Source organism: Scheffersomyces amazonensis, assembly GCF_036850825.1.
Source record: "Scheffersomyces amazonensis strain UFMG-HMD-26.3 chromosome Unknown RJT21scaffold_2, whole genome shotgun sequence".
In the NCBI taxonomy this organism is placed as follows: domain Eukaryota; kingdom Fungi; phylum Ascomycota; class Pichiomycetes; order Serinales; family Debaryomycetaceae; genus Scheffersomyces; species Scheffersomyces amazonensis.
In genome coordinates, this window is record NW_027042742.1 from 2,528,896 (window position 1) to 2,549,767 (window position 20,872).

A 20,872-nucleotide genomic window follows, 5' to 3' on the forward strand; every position below is an offset into this window, starting at 1 on the left:
GGGGTGTAATTTCTTATCAGTAAGCCTGCATTTAGTGTCAAGCTATTTTGCAGTTACGGTGCGGTTTTTCACAACTATCAGTAATTGAGGTCGAAAAACTATAAATATTGATACAAATCACTTCAGGTCACAGGGACAGAACCCAGAAATGTAAGCGTTTTTTTGAGCATGTTTATTATGGCGAGGAAGGATATGTATTTTTTCCCCTAATTGGGCTATGTTGGATTTCTTATCGCACAGATTATCCGATTCCGCTTTGTTATCTAATCTTTAGAGCCAATCACCACAGACTATCAGTGATATAATCAATTATTAAAATCTAAAGTGGATAATTATCACCGAAATCGGCAATCGGGTATCGCTCTCCTTTCTTATGAATATGCAAGTGACTTTGAACTTCATATCATAACCACTTATAACAAAGAGATTGAAAGGGGGTAGAAGTAATTCCCACTTTATGTTTAAAGTTTAATTGCCAACAAAGCGTATGGGTATCCTAGATGATTGACGTAAATATCTCTATCACCCTAGTTTATCAAATATTGAACTCATTTTATTATTGCATTCAGATATTGAGTTTTGAATCTTGTACAGAATTAATAACATTTAAGATAATCTTAGGCGATATCACGTCACGTGCAAAACACCAATCATTAGGGTTAGGCCCTAGAATCGCACTTAAAAAAATGTCTCACGACATAAACTCTCTAAACTATGCGCATGCCTAACAAATTATGTCGCTCTTCTCATAAAAATTTTTCAGACCAGTATCACCAAATGTGCGTAAGTTTTCATAAAATTACTTGATAGAGTTTCTTTCAATAGTAGTTACTTATTAGCAAACTAACTAAATAATACAACATGTCTGGTTCAGGTGCTTCCGGTAACAAATTCCGTATGTCTGTATGTGTTCCTCCTTTTATTTAATTTACTAGTGTCAAATAATGAGTAGTTATCAATGAGTTAACAGTGACTATTAAATCGAGCAAGTTTGAGAGGATTAAGAGAGAAATGAGTAATGAGAAATGAGTAATGCAAATTCGAAATGAAATGAAAGATGTAATGAAAGAGTAGCGATCCTATTCATAAGATCCATCAAGTAAGAATTTAAAATATAGAATACGATACATGTCATCCCCAACTACATAATGAATGATATATAACATTATAACGATCAACACTAATTAAAGTCATTTCCATCCCTATGACTCGTACACAACTCATATTATTTGACTAAACCCTATATAAAACAAATATACTAACAAACTTTTATTATAGTTAGGTTTACCAGTCGGTGCCGTTATTAACTGTGCTGATAACTCTGGTGCTAGAAATTTATACATCTTAGCCGTTAAAGGTGTTGGTGCTAGATTAAACAGATTACCAGCTGCTTCTGCTGGTGATATGGTTATGGCTACCGTTAAGAAAGGTAAGCCAGAATTAAGAAAGAAAGTCATGCCAGCTATTGTTGTTAGACAATCTAGACCATGGAGAAGAAAGGATGGTGTTTACTTATATTTCGAAGATAACGCCGGTGTCATTGTTAATCCAAAGGGTGAAATGAAAGGTTCTGCCATTACTGGTCCAGTTGCTAAAGAATGTGCTGATTTATGGCCACGTATTGCTTCAAACTCTGGTGTTGTTGTTTAAGACAATGTCATAGTTTATGAACTGTTCCATATAATATCATATAACATAATATAATATAATACACACATTATCTTTATTTTACAATTCTTTACTCTATCTATCCTCATTTGTAAATTATATGCATAATATTAATATATATTCAAATAAATAATAAACATTATATACTAATCTTGTTTTTCACCATTAGTTTCATTACTAACTTGATGAGCTTCTCCATTACCATTACTATCACCATTATTTTCGATATCTTGACTTATAGTGGCATTGGCTAATCCACTTTGTAAAGTAGATATATCATCATTAACTCCTCCATTATTAACTTTAGATTCATTAATTTGTTGAGGTTGTCCTCCTCCACTTTGTAAAGATTGCGTACGACTTTGAGTTACAGATCCATAAGTTTCTACAGGATGTAAACCTGCAGGATATGGTAATGCTTCACCAAATCCTTGACCTGGTTGAGGTTGAGGTGCATATACTGGGAAATATTTAGCTGTATTAATGGAATAAGTTGGAGTTCCAAGGGGTTGTCCTTGACCTTGTTGTTGAGATTGTTGAGCTTGTTGAGATTGTTGCAGTTGCTGTTGCAGTTGCTGTTGTTGAGGGAATTGAGGAGGATTACTAGAAGTGGGGGAAGATGGGAAGAATTGAGGTTGTGGATGATTGGTTGAAGCTTGAGCAGGGACTGTTGGAGTTAATGTAAAGTATTGTTGTTGGATTGGGTCATAAAATTGCTGAAGTTGTTGTCCTGGTTGAGGAATGTAGTATTGATATCCTGATGGAGTTAAGAATGGTTGTTGTTGTTGTCCCACAGGAATAGCTGAAGCTGGAGGGAAATATTGAGTATTCGATGGTTGTGGTTGTGGTTGCTGTTGTTGTTGATGTTTTGCAGCAAGTTGATGTTGAGTTTCAGGTTCAAGGTGTGCATGCTCGATTTGATAGCCACCTTGACGAGGAGTACTTGGTTCAATCTTAATACCTTCAGGTACAAGATTATTAGTTGAATGATTATGATTAAGATCAATATTACCATTCTGTTCATGAGATCTATCATAAGTATCAACAGGGGTAATGATTGTTCCATCACTATTAATCATATTAGTTAATCTTGGAGATTGACTATTCTTTTGTGAAAAGGTTGAAGATAATCTATTAGCATTTAATATAGATGTAGCTTGAGATAATGGACGTTGTCTAGTAGATGTTACACTACCACTACCTTTAATTGGTGAAGCTCCTGTATTAATTGAATTACCTGAATAAACACTTGAAGCTGATGAAAGAATTTTAGATCCAGCACTAGTAGTAGCAATTAATTTATCAGTACTTGTTCTATTACTTGTATTAGGTTTATTTTCATCAGTACCAATTAATTTATTTCTTTTAGCAATAAATCTTGCTCTTGCTGAAGGAGTTGGTAAAGAAGTTAAATTTTTAATATCATTATACCAACCAATCATTGTTTGATAAGTATCAGCTCTAAATACTAAATTATGACTTCTATGAATTAAACCATTTGGTTGTTTAGAACTTAAAATAAATTTATAAGCTCCACCATTTTTTCCATCATCTTTTGAATGATCAGATACACTACAAGAATCTAAAGCTAATGACATAACTGGTTGTTGATCTTTCTTTCTATCAGGAGTTTTAAATTCATGAATATAATTACAAGTTAAAACATACCAACCACTTGAATAACTCTTTAAATATTTAGATCTTCTTTCTAAATAACCTTCTCTTACAGAAATATTTAAAGCTGAATCAAAATGTCCAATATGTAAATCAGAAAATTTTCTTTGAGGAATTGAAAGATCAATAAATGTACCATTTTTAATACTTGAAGATGAATTACCAACAGCAGAAACAGCAGATGAAGAAGTTGAAGGTAAATTTCTTGAAATAAATGCTTCCCATTCAAAAGTTGCTTCCTTTGATAAAAATCCATTAGATAAATTTGGAAATAAAACTGTTGAAAATGATGAATTTTCAGTACCAACTAAATTTAAAAACATTTGTAAATAATTTTGAATTTCTAAAACAATAATTGATTCTAATTTACCTCCTGAATTTTGTAAATTCAGATAAGCTTCATAAAGATAACTTTCTTCACCCAATTGTTTCTTTAATTGACGTTCTAATTTTAATTTAATAAGATAAGGATCATATCTACCACCATTACTATGATCAATTGAACCATCTCTACCATCATTAGTATGATGATGACTAGTTAAACTTGAACTACTATGGTCTAATTTATTAGATAATTCAATAGCTTGATTATATTGATTTAATAAACTTCTTGATTCTTGAATTTCTTTACCTAAAGAAGTTTTAAAATCATTTTGTAAATTTTTAATTTCTTTAATCTTTACTAATAAATCTTTTCTTAATTCTTCTAATTTTGGTATTATAATATGTGTTATATCTTTTAAAGTTTTAGTTGCATTAGTTACATTTAATTGATGATATTTAGTTAAAATTGTTGGTAAATCTTGAATTGATCCATTACCAATTGGTAAAAAGAATTTATTAATTGCAATTAAATCATCTCTTGTAGTTGAATCATTTAATATACTTGCACTACTACTTGTATTATGATGAGAATTTGAATTTGAATTAGTTTGACTTATTGCTGTAGGAGTTTTTGCAGATATTCCAACAGCATGTTGTAATCGTACTTGTTGTCTTAAGATTTCTTCTTGAACACTGGCATATTCTTTAAGATAATTAACTAAATCTTTTACAATAGATCTCCAAGCTTGAAATCGATTAGCCATAGCTTCTGTAGGATAATCATTTGGATTAGTAAACATATGAGGCAAAGAAACTGCCAATGGATTATGAATATCGTACACCATTAGTACGGCTTTTTTAATTAATATACTTTATAGGGATAATACTGATAAATTATTAAATTTCTATGATATCCTTTAGTAAAATGACGGAAATTGAATTGATTAGAATATATGACTATGATGGTAGTAGAGTAGCTATACTACTATGAAAAATGTTATAACGATAATTATGATAATTATGTAATTATGTAATTATTTCAAAACTTTGTAGTTATCTCCAGATTAATCTCGGCAAAGGTCAAATTCGATGGACGAGTCACCTGTTTCAAAGGTGAGGTGCAGTGCGGTTTTCTGGCTAACTGTCTCGATTTTTCTGCCTACAGCACACTACTTACTATAGTAATTGTTAGAGTGGAATTGTGAAATTTGCCAAGCTGATGTAACTTTGGCTGTGGTTATAAGGAATAGAGGAGAAGAGGAGTTCTGTAAAATTTCAGTTATGTAATATATAAATCCATCCATACATATTGATTTATCCTGGTTATAATACTGTTTATAGTCACTGGACTGGGGTTTATGAGGGTTATAATACTGGGGTACATCGAACTATATTAAAAAAAAATAGTGTTATTATTATTATTGAACACACAGTAGTATTAATATTTAATATTAATATTAGTATTATTGTTATTGTTATTGAACTATATTACAGTATAATTATCGTAATGAACACGTTTGACTGTAGCAATATGTATTAAGCTTAATTAAAAATATTCTATAGGGTCCGGTCCGTTTATCAATTGCTATTATTAGCCTTCATTCTATAGTTAGCAATTTATATATTTCTATTATATTGTAGCAGTGTACCCCATGAGGCTTAGTAACTAACTATATAATATGCCAGTAATATTGATGACCATGCTCTTATTTTGGCCATATATTCTTCCCGTCTGATACAGTACTTGACGATTGCTGGTCAGGGCACCCGATGCATGCGGCTTGCTTCTGCATATTCATCGCTTAAGAGCTGGCTGTGCAAATGTTATTAGTTATATGTACCATTTTCATCGACGATCATATCTGTTGTCAATTACTTCAGTGCCACATTATGGCTATGTTTTCTGTTCAGTAGATGATTATATAAGTGCAAGCCACGCCTCATCAAGGATTGGCAATTAGCGTCCCCTCATTGTCTTATCTGTCGAGTGCGCAAAATTAAATTAGTTAAAAATTATGTGCATTAGTTACTTATAGAGGGTGAAATTATTGAGTACTTGTATCTGTAGAACCTGTAGTACTTGCAGCACTTGTAGCATTTGTTATATTTGTAGTACTTGCTGTATCTGTAGTATATGTAGTACCTGAAGTTCCTCGGGCACTTGAACTATGCGCCGTACTTGTTGTGCTTGTAGTTTTCAAACCAGTATACTTTACTCCAAATTTCTTACAGTACTCTATAGTTTGATTATTCTCCCAATACTTCAAGGGAACATCGTTTACTCCTGTTGGCGGAGCTATAATCTTGAAAGTATCAGGATCTATTTTGAATGTATCATTTGGTAATGCTTCTAACTTTTTTAGCTCCTCGTCAACTAATTTGGCTAATATATTCACTAATCCAAATGTTCTTGGGTTTCTAAGTATTCTTCCGCAATCAATTCCTTCAAATGATTTTCTATTGTTAATAATATATTCTTCAACCACTTTATTTATTGCTACAGCTCTCTTACTATAATAAAAGCCCAGTTTATCTTTAACTGATGGATGATCTAAATGATTAGGATTAACCTCAATATCAATGAATTCTATATGCTTTCTCTTAGGTAAGCATTTATCTAAAGCTAAGAATCTAGTTTGAAGAGGATCTTGGGGGAACTTCAATCTTACCGATGTCAATTCTTCACCTGATTGGTTATTGTTAGATTTTCTGGATCCATCATTTTCATCTATATGTAATTGACTTTCAAATCCAACTGATGTATTACTATTGCTGACTTCTTCTACTTCATCATCATCCATATCTAATTCAATCTCATCGACATTCTGTTTCCATGAACTTTTCTCATTATCATAATTGACAATTGCTTCAAATCTTGTATGCATATGAGATGAGAACCAATATCTCGGACGTAAATAATTTAGTAAGAACTTATTCAAAGGACTTCCTATAGATCCATTCTCTATATCTGATTTAAAATGCTTCTTCTGTTTGATCAACTTATGTACATCACCATGTTCAAATATATAAGCTGGCCAATCATGACTTAAACAGATATCCATAGTATGATTCATAAGGTACATTTTCAAGAAATTCTTCAATTTGATGTGATATACACTTCGTATAGCACTTACATCATAAGGTAGTATTTCATCTTCTATATCATTATTATAAAAAGTATTTCTATTAAATATTCCACTTAACCCTCCAATTTGTAAGCCCTTATACCAAACACTCCCAAATTCTCCCAAATAATATATGTTAGGAGCTACCCATCCTCCATACTTAAGTTCTTTTAAATATGATGATGCTTCATGATTTCCACCAATAAAAATAGTTAAAACAGGCGCTTGTCTTTTACCTTTATAATATTCATGAAAATCAACCATTCTCTTATACTTTTGAGGAACACTAATGGTTTCCAAATCTCTCGTATTTCTTAGAGCTTGGAAATCTCCACATATAATAAGAATATCAACATGTTTATTGAGTGATTTATATATACTATTTAATTCTCCATGACAGCAGCCTTGAACTGCAACTGTCACTATATTCTTTCCCACTACTGTACTACACATTTGTCACATACATATTCCAATGTTCTAATGAATAATTCACATTCACTTCTCTGTATTAATACTGATGCCGCTAATTTTTTTCGATTTATGGTTTAGCTGAGCTGGGCTGCACTACGAATTGCTGCGACAAATCGCTACGATTGCAAACAAAAAATATGTTTTATTTGTAAAGATCTATATAATCCATAGCAGATATAATAATTTTTTTCATTATATACTCTAAATAATTTCTGATTTTTTATTCTAGTATAAAAGTATCAATTAAAATTTGAAAACTTCTTCCTTAGAGTAACCTAATTCAGCTAAAGCACCACTTAAATCACCTTGATCAGTTGGTGAAACTTTTGGACCAGAAATAGCCTTGTATAAACCTGGTGGACCACAAACATAAATCTTGTTATCCTTACCTGGAGCTGGTAAATGTTTGGAAAGGTATTCCTTATTGATGAAACCAGTTTGACCGTTCCAGTTGGTTGGAGCCTTGTCAAGGAAGTAATGAATTTTTAATTGATCCTTGTGCTTAGCAGCAAGTTCATCTAATTCCTTTCTTAACAAAATGTCAGATTCGGAAATAGAACCATAGAATAAATCAATCTTAGTCTTGTCAGCTGGGTTCTTGGTAACTTCATGAATTAATTGATAGAATGGAGTAATACCAGTACCACCACCAATTAATGAAATATTTTTAAATTGATTTGGTTCCCATTTCCATTTAACAATTGGACCTTTGAATGATAAAGTATCATTTGGTTTTAATTCATGAATATGAGTTGAAGCTTTACCATTATCATACTTTTTAACAATGAATTCAATAACTCCAGTTTGATCATTATCAGAAACTGGAGTATATGGTCTAATTACATTACTACCTTTTGGAGTAACAAATTTAGTTAATAATAAAGATGCAGTAATTAATCCAGATACATCATCTTTATTTGGTAAAGCAAAATATAAATGTTTAGTATCATGAGATAAATCAACAGATTTAATTAATTTTAAATCAATCCATTCATCACCACCTTTAAAAGTTTTGCCACCTTCATTGGCAATTGTTTGAGAAGAAAAACTCATAGCTAAACCAATTGAAGCTGCGGATGCTAAAATTGGAACAAATAATTTAGGATTAGTAGCAATCTTAGATAATCTACTGACAAAGGACATAATGAAATTTAATTAGTTCGACTAGTTAATTGACACTTTAATGTTTTAAATAGTTATCTTAGAAATCTTATAAAGAAATGAAGCCACTATAAATTTAAACCTCGAAGTCGATTACTAAATATTTCAGGTTTATTTAGTAATTTCCGGGGGGAATTGGTGATTGGTTAGCTGAAAAAAAAAAGACCTCCAAAGTTAGCGTCGGCCTGGGAAAGTTGTGGGCCTGCATAGGGGGCCGGAGTTTGGGGATTTTTGTTTGCCACACTTTATGAGTGAGCCTAGTAGCAAAAAAAAAGAACAGCCGGTTGTATAAGGGGGGTGGGCTAAATTATATAACTTAATATATGTGTAACTAAACTAGAAGGAATTGATTAGATAACTAATAAATACTGTGGAAATTGAGAATTACAATAATTAGAATAATTAATAATTATAATTTATAATAATTTATAATTACAATCATGTTAAGAAATAGAACTCAGAAGGAATTATTACAATTATCTAAACAATTAATTCAACCATTATTACCTACTTTTCATAAAGGTCAGGCTGGTAGAATATTAGTTATAGGAGGATGTGAAGATTATACTGGAGCTCCATTCTTTTCAAGTCATTCATCAGCATTAATTGGTGCTGATTTATCTCATGTAATTTGTGAGAAAGTAGCAGCTCCAATTATTAAACTGTATTCTCCTGATTTAATGATTCATCCTTATTTATTTGATTTAAATAATCCTGAAATTCAATTAACTACTGATGAAGTAGATGATATTTTAAAAATCCCCATTGAAAAATTAATTGATTCAAATCAACCAAAATTAACTAGTATAATTGATAAGAAAGTATTACCTAAAATTCAAAAATTACTTGAAAGAACTGATTTAGTGGTAGTGGGACCAGGTTTTGGTCGTGATCCATTAATGTTAAAATCTTTAATTCGAATCATTGAAGAAATTAAAGTATTGAATAAACCACTAATTTTAGATGCAGATGCATTATTCTTAATATCAGTTAATCCAGGATTAATTAAGAATTATCCAAATGCATATTTAACTCCTAATGTTGTAGAATTTGATAGAATTGCTAAAAGTTTAAAGATTGAATCAAATTTCAATGAATCAGATTTACAAAAAATTATTGATGTTACAACTAAGATGTCAAAGAAATTAGGTAATGTAACAATAATTAGAAAAGGTGGAAAAGAAATCATTGTTAAGAAAGAAGATTATCTTATAAATGAAACAGAAGGATCAGATAAAAGAGTTGGAGGTCAAGGTGATACTTTAACAGGAGCCTTGGCAACATTAATTAATTGGTCTAATAATTATAATGCTAATTTGTGGAATATTGATAGTAAGGATAAAGAAAAATTATCTAAGGAAGAAGCTAATTTATTGGCATGTTATACAGCATGTGCCATAGTTCGAGTAGCAGCTAGAAAGGCATTTAAAAAGTATAAACGATCTATGCAAACATCTAATATTCATGAGTTCTTAGGTGAAACGTATAGTGACTTTTTCGATAACGATACGTATTTAAAATTGTAAATTGGGTGCAAAAGTTTTTGGGAGGTTTATTATGAGAATTATATAGTGAAAGTAAAAAAAAAATGTACAGTTAGGCATATCTTTGCCTATTTCGGATATATGCGCACAATCACATACGACATTTTCTTGACCGAGGACAAAATCTTTTTTTCACCTTTCCATTTTTCCCCATAATTTAAATCAGTGACTGATTAGATATCTTTAAACTACTATATCCCTTTTAGCTACTTATACCAAAATGGATGTTAGTTGTGGGCCTTCAAACGCCTTAACCAACTTGTCCAAACATACACAACGAGACAACTCTTTACAAAATGAATTTGCCTTAAGAAATAACCAACAATCTCGAAACCATCCAGGCAATTTCAAGACTAATAACGGTGTTGATCACAGATTAAATCAAGAATTTCAACAGTTTAATGGTGGAAATGATTTTGCAAATAGTTTCATGACTCAGTTCCAGCCGGTGCAACATAGGCAACAACCAGTTAATCCGATGCAAGTTAATAATCCAGCTTGGGTACTGGACTTTTCTAACTTATCTATAAGTCAGCAACCACAACCGGTACAACAGTCACAAGCAAATAATCTTCAAGGAAGATCAGATTGGCACCAACAGTTCATGCAGCAGAGTAACAATCAAATGCAAATACCTAGTTCTCAACAGCAACAGCAACAACCTCAATTTGTTCCTAATTATGCTCAGGGAATGGGAATGGGAATGGGAATGGCCATGACAAATGGTCCGATATTTAGTCAGCATCAACAATTACAACAACCCTTACAGGGACAAGCTACTGAGCATCAAGAGGTTCATAAAATGGAGCAAGAGCATAAGCATTTTGAAAATCAGTTTGATATGATAGAGAAAGAGTTACAAGATCAAGAACTACAACAAGACGAACAAGTTGCCGATCAAACTGGTTTGGTCGATGATTCAGATAAGGAGAGATTTGCCGAGACTGCTAGAAAAGTTGAAACTTCTATGCAAAATGCCAAATCTTCTCAAGAGACTAAATCGAAATTTCAAAACTCTGATTTCTTGAAATTAATGAGTTCCATATCGACGAGGCAAGTAGAATTATCGGGAGATAAATTAGTTAAGACTACCAATGGAGAAGATATTCGTCAATATTTAAGTGATCCCTTACAAGATGTGCGTGGTGAAGATGGTAGACGTGAACAAACTCATGGTTTTAATGAAGAGATTAATTATCATGCCATACAACATGGAGTACCTGCATTTCCTCAACAATCGGTAGCTGGAGAATCTATACAACATCAGCAAAATATGAGACCGGATGTTAATCATTTACCTGATCCATTAGCTCATATCAAGGATGGAGATTTAGGAGATATTATGGATCCATTTACAGCAGCTAGAGTTATTACTGGAGGTCAAGTAAATTTAGGTGATTGGACAGAAGATCTTGAAGATGGAGATGATGATATGATGTTTGGGAATTCATTTACTGGTTCACGTCATAATGCTCCAAGACAACAAAAGCCTCACAGCATTATGACAGATAAACATCAACAAGAAGTGTATGATGATTATAGACATGATGATGATTTTCATTAATCGAAATATTAGTAAGAGAACAGATTGCTTATATTTTAGATTACATGAACCACTATAAAGGTACAAAGTTAGAGGTCTTAGTAATCATTTGTCAAGTGCTGGACCAATCAACTTAATTAGGTATTTTAGGTAAAGGTACAGTTTTATGTACGAATTTAATTAACGGTTTTTTGATTTCTCACTAGTAAGTAATAAAGTAAATACGAATAACGCATAGTTACACACATTTTCGGTTGTTGTTACTGTAAAATTTTTTTTACTCCAAACGAGTTCGATAAGGCATTTATTTCAGTATCAGTAATAGAAACTGCAGCCCACTGAATGCATAATGCGTTGGCAACAAGCCACTTAAATTTTCCGGTACATATTTTCTAGTTCAGTAAAAAAAAAAAGAAAATTGATAGCTATTTGCTTTGGATAGCGAGATGGCACTTTATTTTCTTTACCTAGTGAGGTGACGGTAGTCCATCACGAAAACCCCTTAAATGTGGACTGCTAAGACGCCAGGCGGCGAATGGCTCATTGTCATTCGGAGTTGAGTAGATGAGTCAAGTTGACTCGAAATAAACGAGAATGCTCGTTTGACATTGACACTAACCTGTTACAACGTCACTAAGCTTTAGCACAAAAGCCAACGAGATTTTGGATATTATACACAATAGATAGAGGGGCGGCCGTGGATCTGATATCGGATAAACCTGGAACGTTGAACAATAGATCCGAATAGACTAGAATATGATAGATTAGTATACTAAAACCATACTTAACTAATGCGCTTTAAATAACACTACGTCATAGCTATGTAATGAAGCTTTGTGTTATTGTATTGGGTGACATACAGTTCGGTATTTGCAAATTTCTTTTCGCTTGGTTTCTTTTTTTTAGCACCCGGGAAATGCCCAGTTTGGTAAGAGGGTAGGGTGACTGCTAGGACTAACTAAAACGAGCTTAAAATTAAAGTGCGAGATTCTTAGGCACAGACAAGGTGACTATTGCTGCTCATGATATATTTATTACTGACCTTAATTAGAGTTTTGTACAGATTGTAAAAGTAATATCGTAGTACTTTGTAATACGAGTTAGTAGTTGTAGTAAAAATGATTTTTTGTTGGGCGTGCACACACCCAAATCGAATCGGGCCCCTTTCTCTTCACTTTGTACTAGTACCTACATCATTCTACAGAAACACTACTTACAAGCCTAGTGTGTATAGAATGTCAGATGAAACATAACAATAATAATTATCTATGTTACAAGATACAATTATTTACCTTTTAATAAAATAGTACAAAATTCAAAAAGAAATTAACTATCATACCAGTTATAAGTCACTCTCAACGATGCCCATCTCTTTATTATTTCTCATCTCCTGCACATAGGGGCCCAAAAAGAAATACGCCCACCCAAAACCTCCCTAGTTATTTTTTTTTTTTGTATGAAGGAACACAAATACCATTACGGAGTTGATTGATAAATTTATAGCGAAGGATCACCAATTGATATTAACAATATAGAAAAATAATTGGAAATATATATACTCGAGACTTTCTACCTATTTTGGATTAATTCTGATTATTTTATTCTTTTCTTCTAATTTCTAATTTAACTTTTTTAATTTATATATTCATTCATATTAAACATTAACACTATAGATCCTTTGTTAATTAATTAAAAAAATGACTAGTGGTACCCTTCCTTATAAAATTGAAAAGCCCTTTAAAATGGCCATTATTGGTTCTGGTAATTGGGGGACTTGTATTGCCAAAATCATGGCCGAAAATACTAGAGAAAAGCCAGAAATATTTCAAAGAGAAGTTCAAATGTGGGTATTTGATGAAAAGATTGAAGATAGAATGTTAACTGATATTATAAATACTGAACATGAAAATGTTAAATATTTAAATGGAGTTAAATTACCTGATAATTTAGTAGCAAATCCTGATTTAGTTGCTACTGTTAAGGGGGCTGATTTAATTGTTTTTAATGTTCCTCATCAATTCTTACCAAATATTTGTAAACAATTAGTTGGTCATGTTCCTCAAACTACAAGAGCTATTTCTTGTCTTAAAGGTTTACATGTTGGACCTGAAGGTTGTAAATTATTATCTCAATCTATTACTGATACTTTAGGAATTTATTGTGGAGTTTTATCTGGTGCTAATATTGCTGATGAAGTTGCAAGAGAAAGATGGTCTGAAACTTCAATTGCTTATTTAAAACCTGATGATTTTAGAGGTGAAGGTAATGATATTGATAGTTTTATTTTAAGACAAGCTTTCCATAGACCTTACTTTCATGTTGCTGTTATTAAAGATGTTATTGGTGCATCTATTGCTGGTGCTTTAAAAAATGTTGTTGCATGTGCCGTTGGATTTGTTGATGGAGCTGGTTGGGGTTCAAATTCTCAAGCCGCTATTATGAGAATTGGTATTAAAGAAACTATTCATTTTGCTTCATATTATGAAAAATTTGGTATTAAAGGTCCTCCACCAAGACATTCAACATTTACTGAAGAAAGTGCTGGTGTTGCCGATTTAATTACTACTTGTGCAGGAGGTAGAAATGCTAAAGTTGCTAGATATATGATTAAACATAATGTTGGAGCATTTGAAGCTGAAAAAGTTTTATTAAATGGTCAAAGTTCTCAAGGTATTTTAACTGCTAATGAAGTTCATAAATTATTACACAACTTTAATTTGCAACATGAATTCCCATTATTTGAAGCTACTTATAAAGTTATTTATGAAGGTGCAAGTGTTGAAGATTTCCCAGCTTTATTATCTCATCATAATTAAATTTAAAGATGATATATATATATTATATCTATCTTAGTGTATATTAGTTCTACCTGTCTTCTAACTCCTGATGTTTTCTTTTTATTCTTAATTTGAAATCTGTCTTCATTTTCAAAGCAAGCTTTGGAGGTACTTAATAGAAATACAAGCTTAATATTAGAAATTTATAGTAGAATATAGTGCGATTGGAGACAATTGCTGCGAAAAATCAGAGTAATACAGAGATACCGATAAAGCAGTGTCACTATGTTCTATGAGTGTAAGAGTAACAGTGATACCAACAGTATAAAGAATACTAAGGTAACAGTAACAGTAATAGTAACAATAACAACATAAAGTATATACTCTACTATCATACTACAAGGATACTAATCCATCCCATAAGTACTCAGCCTACCCTAGGCTACTAACTAGTGGTAGTTACTGAGCTACTGTACTGCCTCAAATATTACACCATCCCAATAAACAAGCCTTGACCATGTCCTCTACAATCGTAAAATATAAATATACACTTTACTTATATACTCACTCCTTATTTACACTAATACTAATTAGTGCTGGTTACCCTTCGGAAAGCAATCACTAAGTTTACCGAAGAGTCCGACCTGCACATGGCCCTCATCCACTAAGTCGCCTAAGTAACTACTAACTACTAAGTAAAGTAGTATACGCTATGCCAATTACTAACGCCAACTTCATACTAACACTCCCTAACACCTCCTAAATGCCCAGCTTACCCATAGATACCGCCGGAGCCACGGCAGGGTTTAATGAGTTAGTGCGAGATGCCAATTTAGTAGCTCAACGTAGCGTAAATTGGTACCGAGATCAAACCTCACTAATAAAAGTATTACTCGGTATAGTAGGAATTATTGGAATTAGTGCTGGAATTACAGTAGTAATATTTCATAAATATCTTATAAATGCATTAGTATATATATCTGATCAATGGCATAATTTCAGTTATGGAGGTCCATTACTATTTTCATTAATATTTATTGTAGGATTCCCTCCATTAATTGGATTTTCAACTTTATCAATATTAACGGGAATGATATATGGATTTCCTGGAGGTTGGCCATTATTAGCTAGTGCATCTATTTTAGGATCATTATGTTCATTTTTAATTAATCGATTAATCTTTCATGATTATGCCGTTAAATTAGTTAATAAACAAGAAACTTTTAGAGCCTTTTCAGAAATTTTAAGAGAAGATAAATCATTAATGTTACTTATATTAATTCGATTATGTCCATTACCTTATTCATTAAGTAATTGTGCCTTTGCAGTAGTCCCAGATTTACCCATATTAAGATTCTTATTATCATCAATTATAACTTCTCCTAAATTATTAATTCATATATTTGTTGGTTATAAATTAAAGAATCTTGGTGATGATACTAAGACAACTTCAGCAAAAATAGTTGATTTTATAAGTATATTACTTACTGGGTTAGCTACTACTATCACTACATATATAATCTATGGTAAAATGCAACAGAAATTAACTAGTTATCATGAGAATCAAAATGGATATCCTGATCGAATAATCTTTGGAAATTTCGAAGATGATTTAGAACTTGGAGGCAGTGAGATTGAGTTGAATTCGGCTGACTTTGATGATGATAATTTCATAATAGATGATGAAGCAGAAGAGAGACCGTTAATATCACCACCAGAAGCAATGGACTTTATAGACGATGATATCATCATTCAACAAGAACTACAAACCTCCACCAAGGCCAGAGACTATTAGATTCTATATTACAATTCTATAATACATATACATAATAGTCCTAATCAAGAAATAATAATCTTGTTCTTCTCTTTTCAATCTTATCATTACTTGATAATCCCCTAGAATTATTATTAATAATCTTAATATGAGCATCAGCTTCACAATAAATAATCCCATTAATAAGAAAATAATCAGAATCAATTGGTTGATTACATTGTCCACAAGTTAAACAATGTAAATGATACTTTTGTTCAAGTTCATTCTCAATACAATCTCCTTCAATTCCTATACCACATGATATACATTGAGTATTATTTAATTGATGATAATGATTAAAACAATATGGATAATCTTCAAATGCGTAACATTGAACATTCTTATTAAAAGTAATTTGACAATGGTCATAAGTACATGTAAAACAACTTCTATGCCATTGACCAGTTAATTCTCCTGTTTTAGAATAAATTGCCTTTCGAGGTCCCTTAGCTAATGGATCAATACTTTGATGACATCCACGACATGGTCCACTACCGGAGGGCAGTAAGGGAGAATATTGTTGTTCTACTTCCTGTTCTACTTCTTGTTCTACTTCTTGTTCCTGTTCCATCATTTCAAATTGTGATGGCGATTGAGTAGCCGGCTGGATCTCAAAGTTCATCCCTTGTAATTCCTTTTCAACTTCATGATTCTTAGGACTTAAAGGCTTAACTTCTTCAAAGGTACTGGGTGATGTAGTATCGCTATTAGGGAAGTTATGAGTTACTGGTGATACAAAACTATCAGTCTCATTAAACTTAACTTCCTTTCTGAATTTAATGGGCGAAGGAGGTAATTCAATGGCATTGAAGGAGATATTGGCTGAATGACGAACCGATAACGGTTTAACCAGATCGAAAGATGCCGTCGAGGACATGTCATCCAAATCCGAATCATGTGATGAATTGCTTTCATACTCTGGTTGTGGTTCTGGTTGTTGTTCTGGTTCTGGTACTGGTTCTGGTTCAGGTTCTTCCTCATTAATGGTGATTTGTGGTACTGCCATAGAGGTGGATGTGTCCATATGATAATCCGTACTATTCCCATTCTGCTTTAACATTTCCAATTGTCTCTTCAATTCCTCTTCTACTTCATCATCTTCATTGTCATTGTCATTGTCATCATCATGAGAAATCACAGAACTAACCATCGATAATTGACTTAATCTTGTCTCTTTAGATCTAGAACTTACCATTAATTCTGCTACTGGATAAGGAGGTTGAGTAGTCGAGGTTGACGTTGAGTCTGTACCATATTTAGGATTACTTACAGGATATTCAAAGCGTCCTAATCCTAACTCACTAGGTGAAGATGAAGGTAATTGAGGTGGAGTATTTCCAGGTATAGATGGAGATCTTGGAACATATTCCTTATGGGCTTGGATATCTTTTTTGAAATCATCCAAGGCATGAGAGAGTCGGGAATTAGAGTAACTGTCTCTTGCACTTAAAGTGTCTGCTGGACGAATTGGTGGTTGTTGCTGTTGCTGTTGTGGTGGTGGTTGTTGTTGCTGTTGTTGTTGCTGTTGTGGTGGTGGTTGTTGTTGCTGTGTTGGTTGCTGATATGCCTGAGGGCTCTGCGAATAAATAGGACTGTTCTGTTGTGGGTATTGGTTGGGGATATTAACCCGCAATGGATATGGAGGTTGGTGAGGTGCTGGATAGGGAGGTTTATAATTAGTTGGCAGTGGAGTAAACTGGGGTTGATAAGCTTGTCCTGGTTGTGGATAGCCTTGCTGGTAAGCTGGGTAAGCCTGTTGTGGTTGCTGGTGCATTGGCAGGTGCATTGGCTGGTGCATTGGCAGGTGCATTGGCAGGTGCATTGGCAGGTGCATTGGCAGAACCATCGGTTTATACACTGGCTGTTGTACTGGTTGTACTGGTTGTACTGGTTGTACTGGTTGTACTGGTTTATACACTGACTGTTCCGCCTCCATTGGCTTAACCACATTTCTCACATTAAGCTCATCGTACTCATTCTTATCGAGCGATGTGTTTCTCGTTTCATCGAAGGTATCATTCTTACCGGACCCCATTTCATTCTCACTATCGGAAAGCAGTTCATCCGATTTAATGAGACGAGATTTCTGGTGCAGTTGCTGCTGTTCCAAATCGAGTCGAAGGTTTTTATAGTTCTTATTCTGACTCGGAGGTTGAGGTATATCTTTAAAAGATTCATTTAGAGGCGTTAAGCCTCCAGTACTGATATTTACTTTAGATTCACTGAATGATCTTTGATATGGTAACTCTACCTTATTATTAGTGATTGGTTTGGATTCCGAATGTGATCGAGTAGTGGAAGACATAGGAGGTGATATAGGATAATGAGATGGGAAAGTAGCTGATTTGGAAGATGAAGGATTACCATAAGGATTTCTGAAATGAGGTTTATTACTATGTTCAGTAGATGAAGATTTTGATGAGTCTCGAGACGATGACGAAGACAGAGAGTCCAAAGGAGATGGGGCATTTGCAACCGAATGATTGGGATGATTGGGATGACTATTTGTTTGACCACTTGACTGACTATTAGTACGAGATCTAACCGATTTGGTATCATTAGCAGACTTCTTCACTTTGACATCTCGGTTAATATCAAAGCCGGCTCTTTCATAGACTCCTCGATATCTATGCTCGATTTTAAAGGGAGGAAAGGCCGAATCCTGAACTTTTGGTGAAGGTTGACTTCGCAAGAACTGAGGAAATGATTGCATAGTGATATTCCTCAGTAATTGATAGGTTTTAATGGGTAGTATGAGGGTTACGTAGTTTATTGGGTTATTACCGAAGGTGGAAAAATTTCGTGTAATCGGCAGTGGACCGTTATTGTTGTTGTTTCCTGCAGGGAATATCCTCAGTGTTGTTTACGTTTGCCGGACGCGTTACAGGCGGGGGCACGACACCCACTAGTAGATTATTAGTGGCTTGAAAGTTATTTGTTAGGGTACTGTGCTTAGAGTTACGCACTAGTGATTCAATCTACCGATCTAATAAAATTATTAGTATTACTTTCACTAAGTACGTACCACTTTCACTAAGTACTATCACTAAGTACTACCACTAATGCAAAACCTCCTAACGGCTTTGTCGTTATCGTTGATCTACAATAAACGGTTTGTCATTACTACTAACAATGTGGAAACTCTCCAACAGGATTTTATTCGTATAATACTTGAAAATCTGTGTCTGGTAACTCCAGATCAGATTCAAGTAATTGATTTACTTGAGTTCACTACTGAACGAAATTTAATAAATCAATGTACTATTCCCATTGGTAATGAAGAAGATAATGAATATGAATTTAAACCATATATAATATGGAAGAATCTCGCTAAAGTTGATGGACAATTACAGAGATACCTTTATGAATTAATTACTAAGATTGATTTATATGATACAAAGGAATCTCGTAATAATCCTAGACCATGTATTATAGATGGGTATAGTATAAGGAAACCAGATTTATTTATAATAATTGCTTTACTTGATCATAGACTGTATTACTTAAAAATTGATCAATATCTTAAATCCAAATTTTGGTTTTCTAATAATTATGTGATTGATAAATCATCATCAAAACCTGATCGATTAACATTACCCATGAATGATTTTAGTTATCATGATAATATTGCTTATTTGAGACAATTGATTCCTAATGTATATATTAAACCAGATATAAAGAGATATATATATTCACTTGTAGTTCATAGTCGAAATCATCGACTTTGTTCATTAGCTCCTAGACAAACTCGATTACTGACTCGAAGTATTGATGATATTGAAGATTTAGCTCGAGTTATGGTATTATGGCAAAAATTCAATAATCAAAATCTAACTGATTCATTATATGTTACACCTGATTTCGTTAAAGTTGCAATGAGGAAAATTGGGTATTGGCTTATTGATTGGGAATATAATAAATTATTTAGTAATGTTAATGATAATGATGATGATAATGATAATGATGAAGAACAGGACGAGAAAGATTATAGACGGAGAATGGAGATTAGTATGATGACGGCTTATTGGTATGGTAGTGATTATAAGTATGTTACGAAGTATTTAGATAAGAGTGAATCATTGAGAGATGATAGTACGCCTACGGGGTATAGTAATGTTATAGTTGAGGATGCGTTAAAGAGTGTGAGGCCACCTATATGAGATGGGTATAGTATATATACAGGAGTATAGTATTAGTTACAGCTAGTTAGTATACAGTAATACAGTAGTCAGCAATAGTGTAATGTATACAGTACTTATACTGTACTGGAGAGTAACATATCGGTGTTACAATGCAGAGTACAACTAATACTTACAGTACAACAGTGTATGTAGTGTACAGTATACAGTGTATGTACAGTATACAGTGTATGTATGGTATACAATAGTGTATGTATGGTATAGATTGTGAACATACGAATGTACTGTATTGTTGCTCAGTAGTCAATCAGAAGTGCTCAGTAGTCTCACTGTCACTAAGGAGTCGCAGTCTAAGGAGTCGCAGTACTGCCTAGTCACACTACAGAACGGTACACTAAATAGACTACACACTAACTTGTAAAATACAGTAATACTCTACTACTCTGCTCTACTCTACTCTCTAATCTCTGCTCTACTCTACTCTCTACTCTCTACTCTACTCTACTACTCTGCTCTACTCTACTCTCTAATCTCTACTCTACTGTAATCTCTCTACTCTCTCTACACTGCTTCACTACACTACGTTACTCCGCTAACAATCCCGCACTGGGTGGCTCGGCTTACATAATCTGG

General features: G+C 33.2%; 10 protein-coding genes across 10 annotated transcripts; 6 read left to right on the top strand and 4 right to left on the bottom strand. All coding sequences in view use genetic code 12, as the record gives it.

Annotated features, from left to right (window-relative positions):
* Positions 1 to 802: 802 nt before the first annotated feature.
* RPL23A (60S ribosomal protein uL14) lies at positions 803 to 1,731 on the top strand. The gene is made up of 2 exons (XM_064881412.1): positions 803 to 903; positions 1,279 to 1,731. The coding sequence occupies exons 1-2, from the start codon at positions 862 to 864 to the stop codon at positions 1,648 to 1,650; spliced, it is 414 nt and encodes a 137-aa protein (XP_064740078.1). The 5' UTR covers positions 803 to 861; the 3' UTR covers positions 1,651 to 1,731.
* SLM2 (phosphatidylinositol 4,5-bisphosphate-binding protein) lies at positions 1,645 to 4,511 on the bottom strand (the record flags this gene model as incomplete). The annotated part of the gene is made up of 2 exons (XM_064879789.1): positions 1,645 to 2,519; positions 2,715 to 4,511. 2 exons carry the CDS (start codon positions 4,509 to 4,511, stop codon positions 1,815 to 1,817), a joined length of 2,502 nt encoding a protein of 833 aa, XP_064740079.1. The 3' UTR covers positions 1,645 to 1,814.
* Positions 4,512 to 5,711: 1,200 nt separating this feature from the next.
* On the bottom strand, positions 5,712 to 7,244 carry DBR1 (RNA lariat debranching enzyme; the record flags this gene model as incomplete). Its single annotated transcript, XM_064880149.1, has 1 exon — positions 5,712 to 7,244. The coding sequence occupies one exon, from the start codon at positions 7,242 to 7,244 to the stop codon at positions 5,712 to 5,714; it is 1,533 nt and encodes a 510-aa protein (XP_064740080.1).
* A 47-nt stretch (positions 7,245 to 7,291) lies between these two features.
* MCR1 (cytochrome-b5 reductase) lies at positions 7,292 to 8,634 on the bottom strand. The gene has a single exon (XM_064883951.1). It carries the CDS (start codon positions 8,403 to 8,405, stop codon positions 7,506 to 7,508), a length of 900 nt encoding a protein of 299 aa, XP_064740081.1. The 5' UTR covers positions 8,406 to 8,634; the 3' UTR covers positions 7,292 to 7,505.
* RJT21DRAFT_26344 (NADHX dehydratase) lies at positions 8,635 to 10,068 on the top strand. The gene has a single exon (XM_064883952.1). It carries the CDS (start codon positions 8,864 to 8,866, stop codon positions 9,947 to 9,949), a length of 1,086 nt encoding a protein of 361 aa, XP_064740082.1. The 5' UTR covers positions 8,635 to 8,863; the 3' UTR covers positions 9,950 to 10,068.
* On the top strand, positions 10,069 to 11,762 carry RJT21DRAFT_26345 (uncharacterized protein). The gene has a single exon (XM_064883953.1). It carries the CDS (start codon positions 10,188 to 10,190, stop codon positions 11,529 to 11,531), a length of 1,344 nt encoding a protein of 447 aa, XP_064740083.1. The 5' UTR covers positions 10,069 to 10,187; the 3' UTR covers positions 11,532 to 11,762.
* Positions 11,763 to 13,207: 1,445 nt separating this feature from the next.
* Positions 13,208 to 14,326, top strand: GPD2 (Gpd2p; the record flags this gene model as incomplete). Its single annotated transcript, XM_064882993.1, has 1 exon — positions 13,208 to 14,326. One exon carries the CDS (start codon positions 13,208 to 13,210, stop codon positions 14,324 to 14,326), a length of 1,119 nt encoding a protein of 372 aa, XP_064740084.1.
* Positions 14,327 to 14,688: 362 nt separating this feature from the next.
* RJT21DRAFT_26347 (uncharacterized protein) lies at positions 14,689 to 16,102 on the top strand. The gene has a single exon (XM_064883954.1). The coding sequence runs from the start codon at positions 15,051 to 15,053 to the stop codon at positions 16,080 to 16,082; it is 1,032 nt and encodes a 343-aa protein (XP_064740085.1). The 5' UTR covers positions 14,689 to 15,050; the 3' UTR covers positions 16,083 to 16,102.
* A 20-nt stretch (positions 16,103 to 16,122) lies between these two features.
* Positions 16,123 to 18,813, bottom strand: RJT21DRAFT_2685 (uncharacterized protein; the record flags this gene model as incomplete). The annotated part of the gene is made up of 2 exons (XM_064883967.1): positions 16,123 to 17,865; positions 17,959 to 18,813. The coding sequence occupies 2 exons, from the start codon at positions 18,811 to 18,813 to the stop codon at positions 16,123 to 16,125; spliced, it is 2,598 nt and encodes an 865-aa protein (XP_064740086.1).
* A 174-nt stretch (positions 18,814 to 18,987) lies between these two features.
* RJT21DRAFT_26353 (uncharacterized protein) lies at positions 18,988 to 20,283 on the top strand. Its single transcript, XM_064883955.1, has one exon. The coding sequence runs from the start codon at positions 19,163 to 19,165 to the stop codon at positions 20,258 to 20,260; it is 1,098 nt and encodes a 365-aa protein (XP_064740087.1). The 5' UTR covers positions 18,988 to 19,162; the 3' UTR covers positions 20,261 to 20,283.
* The last annotated feature ends 589 nt before the right edge of the window (positions 20,284 to 20,872 follow it).